Below are 10,809 nucleotides of genomic sequence, written 5' to 3' on the forward strand. Positions count from 1 at the left end.
TATGACTTTTTTTTTAAACAATGCTTAGTATAAAACTAGGTTTTTAAACATATATACAAGTTTGTGCGTACAAATTTCAAAGTAATCATATTCTTTGCAGATATTTCTGTGGGCTCAGTTATGTCTTTATCAAAGGTACCATAAACTGTTTTAGAAAAGATATCATGTAATCTCATTAAAGCAGTTTCTCATAAAAAAAATTCTCTTTTGTTTTTAGATTACTTCTCTAGTGACTCTTCAGCTGTTAACCCTGGTTGGCCATGATGATCAGCTTGAAGGACCAAAATACAAATGCACAGTTTCCTTAGACTTCATCAGAGCTGTAGCAAGGTAAGAGTAGAATGATAGTTAATATAAAATATCTTGGATTATATAAATGATATATTAAATATAAAAGTTAATGTTCTTTCTAATATAATATCATTAGTCATTTAAACAAGAAAAGATCATTTAAGTTCCAATAATGAGCAAGCTTTACTGTAGAATGATAGCTCTCTTTAAACTTACCAATGACATAAATTTAGGAGCAGTAGCAATATGTTAGATGGCAAAAGTTAAGGTTCTGAAAGACCTTAGCCTGGAATAATGGTCATAGCAAGGTGAGATTTAATGGATTGTTAGCTATAAAAATCCTGACTTAGATAACACTAATAACAATGTAGTGTATTTTTCCAAAGATATAATTCTTTGTTGCCAAAGACACATGAAATCTGGTGTGTTGGGCTGCCTTTAGAGTTTTAAGAGGAGCATTGACAAATGGGTACATGTTGAAGAGACACGAGGAGGAGAGTGGTGAATTGAGGAACTGTTGGATCTCCCTGACTGAAGTATGAGGCATAAGAGGAAAGCCTTAGGAAGGACATGTTAATTATCTCAAGTATTTCCAAGTCTATCATTTGCAAAATGGGTCATCTGAGTAATTCTAGAGCATTAGAAGTTTAGGGAGGAAAGTGTTTGTGAAAATGAGAGTTGTCTAAAAATATATCGAGCTTCCTCACTGTAATGGCCATTTATGTAAATGTGATTTCATCCCTTGGTCACAGTTGGATAATGATCTGTCAGGACTACAGTAGAAGAGGTATTGTATATGTAGACTAGGAGGTTGAACATGACAATCCATAAAACAGTGTTCCCAATCTTTTTGGATAGATAGTTAGATTCCAGTGTCACTTTTAAATTAATCATCAAAGTATTTACATGTATTCAAAATTTAAAATATGTAGGCTTGAGTCATTATTTATTAAGCCTAAAAACAGTGCTCGACCTGGGTCTGGATTTGTGGAGTTCTTCCAGTGAATTTTACAACCTATTGAGGTTCTGAAATCCACTGGTTGGCTACGTCCCTTCTGAATTATAAGTTTTGTGATACTGCCAGTACAGCTTGCATGCCTATAATCCCAGCTACTTGGGAAACCCTGCCTCAAAATAAAAAAAAGTAAATGGGGCTGGAGATGTGGCTCAGTGATAGAGGTCTCCTGTGTGTAACTTCTAGTACTGAAGAAAAAAATATTTCTGTGATATAGTTATTTGCCACATTTTGATGGAATATAAACCCTAAAACATGAAGTAAGGACTTTAGTGTTCTGAGAAGACTTTTACACAGAGAAGATTAAGCAGAAATTTCTTCTGGATGTTATTGAAATCTCTATATCTAATAGCTTCTACTAAAGACATAACTTTGGAATAGCACATCTTTATTTCAGAGAAAAGGTTTGTGGGTCCTTATTATAGAGAATATACTTGAAACAAACTGAATATATGTTATTTAATCATAGCATCACAGTGATTTTAAACCACATCCAGAGATTTGCACTTTTTGTTTGCCACCTCAGGAAGGAGCAGGAACCATAGGCCTGCTATTTTGCCATGGAAGTCTGTAACTTCTTTTCTTACTTGTATTTTCTTTTTTTTTTTTCCCAATTTCCCATGGGCAATATCCAAAGTGTAAGCACCTCCTTCATCCCACATCTACCCTCTTTCACTCTCATATCCTCATAACATTTTGCATTTTCCTGCTGATTTAGCCTCCCATTCTTTGCCTTTTCTTATTTTCTTCCTTATTGCCTTAAGTAAAACCTGATTCTTTCCTGAGGATACTACTTCCCCTTGAATTATCCCTTGTGGCTGGCAGCTCTTTACTTTCCCAAACCCCAGTCCTTCAAGCTTGAAAGTTATTTCAGTGACATTCTTCCTTCTTGTTGCCGCTTCCAGAATGTTACTGCCTTCAACTTCTTTAAGACTTTCGGTCTGTTTCTAGTGCATTATTGTCCTTGTGGTTATCTTCTACCAACCTCCCAGCTATTTCAGCTTATGTATTGAAGAATAAAGCATGTGGTTCACAGACTTCTTTTCTGCTATAAGATTCTTGACTTTTCAAGTGAGAAGTCCTAACATCTGTATTTATTCAGCCTCCACTGTTTAATAAAGGAAAAAAAATTGAAACCTTTAGTTGAGAATTCCGTGAATTACTAGTGAGATGCCCCACCTTCCCGCTTCTCTTTCCTTTTTTCTCTCTGACATGAATTTTTCCACCCGTGCTCAGAATTCCATATACCCCATTTCTCCAGAACCTCTGTTCATCCTCAGGCTGTTTGTACTTGCAGTATCACCTAACACTGTTGACCACTCTTTTTAATAAAGCTCTCTTATGTTTCACAATTCCACAGTATTGTGTTTTCCTCTTTATTCTTTTACTGTTTTTCCTAAGATTCGTCTATTTGCCAGTTTACCCGCTCCACCTGACCTTTAAATAGAACTGTTCCTTGAAGCTTGAGCCTGAGCACTTTTCTCATATAGTACTCTTTCCCTAGGCAATTTTAGCAACACGCATGACTTCAACCACCTATATATTAGTAACTCCTCTATTGTTAAAGGCTAGACCTCTTTTATAAAATATTTTACCTTTATTGGATATTTCCCAGCTCTATTAACACATTAAAAAAAAAACATGTACTTAGAAATTCTAACCTCTGCTTCCACTACCAACAAAAAAAGAAAGATCCAGCTATTCTTTAGTGCTCCCTTAACCTGTGATCAGCACTGCAGTCCACCATGTTACACAGGCCTGAAACTTGGGAATCATCTTGACATTTCTTCCTCCTGTATATCTCACATTCATTCACTTTTTATCATTTGTACTTTGCCACTCTGGACAAAGCCATCATCATCTGTTCTCTGGTAACTTCCTAATTAATCTTCTATCTACTTTATTGTCGACAGGATAACCAGAATGATCTTATAAAAACGTAATGTCGTTTTCCTTTTTAAAAATTTTCTGTAGTTTCCCATAGCTCTTGGAATAAAAACCAGAATTTTTAAAATAGCCTGTAAGACTCAAACACTGTGGCCCTTGTCCCTGCCATAGCCCTTGTGCCTGCCATATCTGACATATGCTTTCTCCTTTTGGTATCTGTAATTTAACCACTTTGCCTTTTTTTAGTTTTTCATATTCACCATTCTTCTTCCCATTCTTGCATATGCACATTTTCCAACTTCTCCTCTCCTTCACCTAGCTAACTGCTACATAACCTTTAGATTTCAGTTTAAATGTGTTTCTTAAAGAAACCTTCTGAAACATATGACCATTCCTTTCCCAACCCAGACACACCCAATTAGGAAGGTCCCATTTGTTTTAATTAAATAAATAATTGAATAACTAGAATTGATCTTTATTTCTGTAAAATAAGTCCACGAAACTCAGAGCATAGACTGTATTTGTGTCTCTCACTGCCTTATGCTCAAACCTAATACAATGCTTTAAACGTAATAAGTGCTAAATAGATAATTATTGCATGTTTTCCTCTATTTACCTAAAACAGTAAAACTTCAGATGAAAGGAAATCATGTGGGCCTGTTTGGGGGGGGGGGCAGCAGGAAGAAACTAAAGAAATAGTCACATTCCAAATTGAGGTTTTATGGAGAATCAAGGGTCGGTATCAAAGAAGAGGTAGGTAAGCCTAGTTTCACACATCTGTGGCAGAAAACAGATTTTTAGGCCTCAAGATACAACCTAAATGTCTAAAATAAGGGAATCAGTCAGTAATTTCTTACATAGCCTTAAGAAAAAAAAAGAGAGAGAGAGACTATATAATTACTGAAAATTCTACTTCTGAAGGATAAAAACAAAGGAAAGTTTTCCTGATATGAGCTTGAGTAGACTATATATATAGAGAGAGAGTTGTATATACAAGAAAACTAGGAAAACCTAAGGGAAGAGACTAGTAATTAAAAGTCAGTTGCTGCCAAGATGGAATGATAAAGTAGTCATTTGTAACTTTAGCAGGAACACTAATGTGGTAGAAATCAAATTATAGTACATTTAAATAGTATTTATGAAAAAAGTAAATGCAGCAAGTACATATAATGCTTTTTCATTTCTTAATTCATTTAACTTTTATAGTGTTGCCCATTTTAAACTCAACACTGTGCTAGTCTTTGGGAAGATACACCAACAAGTATAGCTATATCCTATCCTCATTAGCCTATATTCTAGGACTTTCTTCTTCTTCTTCTTTTTTTTTTTAAGATTTGAGCATATTTAAATGTTGGTAGGGCAAACCATAGTGGCAGAAAATTAATGTTACAAAGCAGAAAAAGATTAATTTAATTCACAAAGTCTTTGAAATGTTATCTAACTATGTAATTTGGAACATGAGTTGAAAGAGTCCTGGATGAGATAGGGGAACCCTCTTGCATTATAACAGGAAGAAAAGGTAGGTGTGGATGTAGCTGAGTTTGAAGGTTTCGTAGCAAAAAGTTGAAGTTCTATTCTGATGGCTTCTATTTTCTCTGACATAAAGGCAAAATTGTGACTAAAGGCAGAAGTAGTAGCAGTTTGAGAGAAATATGTAGTATTTGAAATAGCCACCATGGGGAATGGAAGAAAATGCTGACAAGGAAAGTAGCTTGCTGGGAGGGTTGAAGTTCTTGACCTTGAATTTACAGTGGCACCAATCTGTGAGACTTGTGATCTTTTCCAACAGCATTCCATATGCCAGATACTAGGACAGCAAAGAATTGTAATTGAAATCACATGGTATTGGGGTTTTGCCAGGTGAGTTCAGTGGATGTTAGCATGTGAACACTTGAAGTGATGAAGTATGGAGTCTAAGTTGAGCAGGAAGGAAGTAAATCAGTCAGGGGCTGATAGTTCAATGACTGGCACACATTCGGTATTTAGAGGTCAGGAAAAGTGAAGGAGTTTGTGACCTGATTTTCCTAAGGTGTTACCGAGATCTTAAATGGAACAAAATGGGATTTGGGGAAGAATGTCTGAATTTGTTTTTAGAGAAAGAACATTTCTGACTGTAATAGTGAGAGTAAAAAAGTCAGTGGAGATGAGAAAGACAAATGTGCAATAAAGTTGCTAAGCTGCTGCAGGTCTCAGGATGGATAGAAGAACTGAACTGGATGCTAGTTGTTCACTGACTAAGCAATAATGGCAAGGTGGGTAGTAGATGGTGCATGGTATGGTCTGAATCTGAGAGGAGCAGGGGTTTTTGCACAAGGATACCATTCCTGTTTTACAGAACTATTTGGGTTACAATAGAAAATTGAATCTTCTTTTGAAAGTTCCTCAGGGAGAGCAAAGTTTCATTTAAGCCCCCAAAGGGGGAAATAATTCATTGAAGAGGATATGGACAACTTTGTTGATCAGTGAACCATGGGAAAGTGTAACACAGCAGCAGTAGGAATCTGGTTCCAGAAAATGAACATGATATGGAAATAGAATATGGGAGATGACAGATGACTGAAAAGCTTATTAAATATTATCCTTGGAATGTTCTCAATGTGGATGGAAGTTACAAGTTTACAATTGTTTTTCCTCTGCAGTCAATGGGAAGACACAACAAGGTAACTGAAGGTTGCAATTTAATGTTGTAGTATTGCAAGTCATCAGAAGAAACAAATTTTTAAAAAGAACCTAAACTCAAATTGCCCATAAATGTAAAAGGAGGGCTGCAATTGTGGTTCAGTGGCAGAGCACTTGCCTAGCATGCATGAGGCACTGGGTTCAATCCTCATAAAAATAAATAAAATAAAGGTTGTGTCCATCTCCAACTAAAAAAAAAAATTTTTTTGAAAAAAAGGAAATAAAATAGTGTCCCTATGGGGAAAAAAGTATTTCAATACAGGGTAAAATAATTGAACAAATGAAATAAAAAGATATAGACAAAATTAAATTCTTAAATGTATTTTATATAATGAACTTATCACTCCAAATTCTGATTTAAGAATTTCTCCTCATAAATTGCCACTAACTTTTTTGTGTTTATCCTATTTCTTTCTAGCTGCTTACTTTAAATAACAATTGATTTGTGTTCCATTGGAGATGGAATATCCTGTACTATGTTGTAATCCAAAATCTTAAAATGGTATTTATGTGAATCTAATACACATCTGAACGCAAGAAAAGCCAGAGAAAGTAAATGCAAATGTATACACTTTTTAATAAGCTAAAACTTTTTTAAAAGTTTAAAAAGATTTAAAGTGGATTAGCACAAAGTTGTCTTTGTTATATGTGGTAATTTTTGATGCTGCCTTGTGTTTTTCCTATCAGATTCTGATTTTTTTTTTTAGAAAAGTATATGTATGTGGTTATCAATTGGCAAGTCACTTGTTTATATTGAGGGCAGCAAGAATGATGAAGAATGTTGTTGTAAAAGAACAATCTTACATATTTGCTTCCTGATTCATTTAGTTGTTTATAAGTCTAAAAATTATACTGTTCGATTTGAGGACTTCACAGTAACAAAGCAAAGAAATAGAATGTAGTAAAATTTTTATAAATAAATACATTTAAGTTTCTTACGGTTTAAAATCAGTCCTTTTATTAAAGAAAACTGTATTGCATAAACTATGTTATAGTAACACAAATAGATTACTAAAAAAAATTAAGGAATCCTACCATAAATGAATTTTGGAGTATTTTCATTTGTTTATGCCCTCTTCTAGTACGGTCCGGTCCATTGGACAAACATTTCTCTATAGCTATCACAACATAGTTTCAATTCTTTGTTCTCCTTTTCACCTTAATATTATATTTAAATACTTTTGCATCTCTAATATGCATAGCTTCATATTGATTATTTTGTATATGTTACATTCTATTGAATTGTAAAATTTAAAGGTTCCACTACTGTTGGAATTTAATTGTTTCATCTTATCTTTTTCTGAACTTCTTGTTTTCACCCAAGTCAAAAAAAAAAAATATTCACCAATAAACAACATTAAGTCCATTTTACTTTGTCGCTTTAGGTTTATCACCTAAATACCTAAACTCATTGATGGCAATGTACCTGGAGAGAGATACAAATGCCACTTCCCTTCTTTATCAGTAATTAAAAGTAATCTACTATATTTGTTTCCTTTCTTAATCCTCTTTAAAAAAGATCTTTTCAACTAAAGCTATTTAGAAATAATGTTTATAAAAATTATTTTTATAGGTACTTTATTGCCTGTAAATTTAGGAGTTTAATAAGAGTTGGATAAAAGAAAACACAAAAATACAATAGTATTATGATTTAATAACCATACCTTTTGTGTCTTTTTGCATGAGACAAAAAGTTTTTTTTTTTATTTAACTATTTTTAGTTGTCTTATCACTATTAATGATAGCAGGATTATTTTGGCAGCATTTTTATGCCATTTGGAAAGGTTTGGTATTCTTCAGAGAGGTACTGTTACACTGGAACAATTAATTTTTAGTCCAATATTAGGTACCACAGCAGCCATACAATCTCATTTGAGCTATTTTTAAATGTATTTCATAAGCAGTATCTGTAGTTCCCTGTCCAATTTTTAAAAAAAAAAATTATTTGATATGTCAGACATTTGCTTAGAAACTTTTTTAGAAAGTGTATTACAAAATGATAGGCAAAAACATTAATTGGTGATGGTCTAATAAATAAGAGCATGCAATTACTGAATCTTGAAAAGGCTGTTCTTGCATGGATGATTATTTTTGCAGAATTGAATATTTAAGGCTTTAATTTTATACTTATTGCTAGATCATTATATCTAATTATTTTGACCATTTATTCAAATAATAAACCTCCAGTCTGAATATTTATAGTGAAAAATGAGTTTGAAGAAAGGAAAATAATTATATGTCTCTCTCTCTCTGCTATTTTATTCTGCCTGCCATCAGAGTATAAAAATATACATCCACATCGTCTGTTGAATAGTATTCTTGGATCATACAGATTTAGTTACAATACGCTTACAGGTCAACCACTGCTAAAAGACTGAAAAGAATGAAAACTACAAATGAGGACAGATGAGCTCTGCGTTTATGTAATGATAGAACAGGTGTTTGGAAGATAAACAATGTTCAGAAGCAAAGAAGATTTAAATACTTTTGCATCTCTAATTACTTTATTCTGATTATTAGACAAAAAGCAAATAGCTTTCAAATGAAATCTAAACTTTCTGTAGTGTAATTGAAATACAGCATGTTGATTAGCTCTAACTTTGTTTCTTTTCTTTTTTCTTTCATTTTTTTTTAGAAAAGTAAACTTTATGGAAAAATAAGAAAACAAGTTTTTAATGAAATGTGTTCTTAGCATCATTTTTGAAAAGCTAGTGTCAAGGATAGCATGATACATTTGATAGCACTATAAGATTATTTAGTGTTAGGTGTGTATTATTTTGCATGTGCTTCCCAGAATCATACAAAGCTGAGCAATCCAGAGGTTAGAATGCTGACATGTTATCTGTTTTTGTTTATAGGACGGTGAACTTTGACATAATAAAATACTTGTATGATTTCTTGTGAAAACAAGCTTCAAAGCCATATGGACACTGTGACAATGACTAAGCCAAGCTGTGTTCATCCAACTACTTAGCTGGCCAGGGAAAGGAGTTCTTTGGCTCTATTGGATTTGTCCAAACAGGTGCTGGCCCAGCATGGAATCTGATGAAAATATTCTGATTGGTCTGGGTGAATATGAGCAGAAGACTATTTACCAGGGACCCTGGAGTATTTGGAAGCAACGTGTTAATTATAAACAGCAGGGTTTGAGCACAATCTGTTCTACTCTTAATGATGTTATCTTAACACTGAAATTGCCTGAAACCCATTTACTTAGGACTACGTTTTGCTCTGTGAACTATCCCCTGCGCTTTGAATGTGCCAGCAGCCCTTGTTTATATGCCCAGTCTTTTCACTTCCTCTCCACAGGAGCCTCTGCAGTTGCTTGCCAAAGCAGATTTCCTAAGGCCACTGTTTTAAAAGATCATAGTTGCAAAATAAAATAAATACAAGTTCTTTTTAAAAATCCATGCTTGTATTCTCTTTTCACAATGATACTCTCAAACATCAAGGTAGTGTGATCAGATGTAGACCAGTTTTCCATCCTCAAGCCTACTAAGTATCTTCACTCTACTTGTATGATGTTTATCTGGTCACTCTTTTTAATTAACCACCCAACCTAGCTTTTTATCGGCATATGGTTTTCTTCTTTTTTCTTCTTCCTTTTTAATCATTGGTTTTTAAGAGTTCCACAGTATTTTTTTTTTCACGTTTTATCAGTTGTGAACCTTGGTTCTGATTTTCTTATCTGTTCATGTTTTTGAAGAAGTTTTCTCTTAGCATTTGAATGCTTGAAAATTGTTTTAAGCTGATTTAAACTGCTCAATTATAGAGTCTAGTTTAAATTTCAGTGGTATTTTATTCCTTCGTTTCTTTTTGGAAGAAAAATTCTCGTAGTGGGTGTTCCTTGATAGAAGCCTTTTTATGTAGTGCTTATCTGACAGACTCTGGTTAAAAGAAAGAAGCAGTTTTGTATCCACTTAGAGGTAATGAATATCGAGAAAAGGAATGGAATTCCTTTTTGCCTCCCTATGTAATGTAGCAAGGGAATACTTTTCAGCCGAAGAGTGGCATCCACAACTAGTGGATAAGAGCATCCTCACTCAGAGTCTTTCTTCCACAGAAAATGGTAATGTTAGGAACCAGAACCATATGTAGTGGGGCTTCAGGTTTAGGTTTCCCCCATTTTGACACTTGTATCTCATCAAAGTAGCAGTGATGTTTTTAGCCGACTCAAGGAAGAACAGTACCACTGGGACAGTTCTTGTCCCTCATATTTTGCTATGCAGACACATGTTTGCTGTGAAGCTTGTCATGGGCTTATCTGAATTTTGAGAAAAAACTCTGAGTGGGGGAGAGTATCAATAGAAAACTGGGGATACGGACAGAAAGGAGGCAAAATTTCCCCAAAGTGACATTGTTTCATTGCTGATTGCCTATTTCCTGCCCAAAGTATTTTCTTTCCTATACCACCCCTCCCATGATGCCAGTCCCAGGTGTGGCTTCCCTTCACAATACCCTGTAACTACATTTTCCTTGCTCTGATTAGACCATCAGAACTTTGCTGTTTGGCTTAATTTACTTTCTGATGACTTGCTAGGTGACTCACTAATTCAGTTAATTTATTTAAATTATGACTAATAGAGCTTAAAATGGATATCAGCATTTTAACAAGGGTCATCTGCAAATGGAAATTTTTAATTGGAAGATGTGAATCTCCAATTACAGGGAAAAATCTAATGATGAGAATTATGTTGACTGGTGGGTCAGATGTTTCTGTTAAGGCAGATATTTTTGTTAAGGCACATAAATTCTCAGTATCTACTCTGCCTAGGTCTAAAAGTGATTTGGGCATTAGAAAATAGATGTTTTCTTACTTCAAATCATTTTCAAACCCTGGAGCAATCCTCACAGATGAGCAATCTTTTTCAAGTTCTAGAAAGGATTCTAATCCATCAAGCCTCATCTCATTAAACCTTAAATGACAAAGGAATCAA

The 10,809-nt window shown here is 34.2% G+C and overlaps 1 protein-coding gene across 1 annotated transcript in view; it reads left to right on the forward strand.

Annotated features, from left to right (window-relative positions):
- The window catches only part of Orc5 (origin recognition complex subunit 5), a 67,232-nt gene extending 57,973 nt beyond the window's left edge, over positions 1-9,259 (forward strand). The window contains exons 13-14 of the mRNA XM_026395754.2: positions 218-330; positions 8,731-9,259. Coding sequence (XP_026251539.1) covers positions 218-330; positions 8,731-8,776 — 159 coding nt within the window. The 3' untranslated portion in view covers positions 8,777-9,259. The remainder of the gene's footprint in view (positions 1-217; positions 331-8,730) is intronic.
- The last annotated feature ends 1,550 nt before the right edge of the window (positions 9,260-10,809 follow it).

This window comes from Urocitellus parryii, chromosome 3 (genome assembly GCF_045843805.1).
Source record: "Urocitellus parryii isolate mUroPar1 chromosome 3, mUroPar1.hap1, whole genome shotgun sequence".
Lineage (NCBI taxonomy): Eukaryota > Metazoa > Chordata > Mammalia > Rodentia > Sciuridae > Urocitellus > Urocitellus parryii.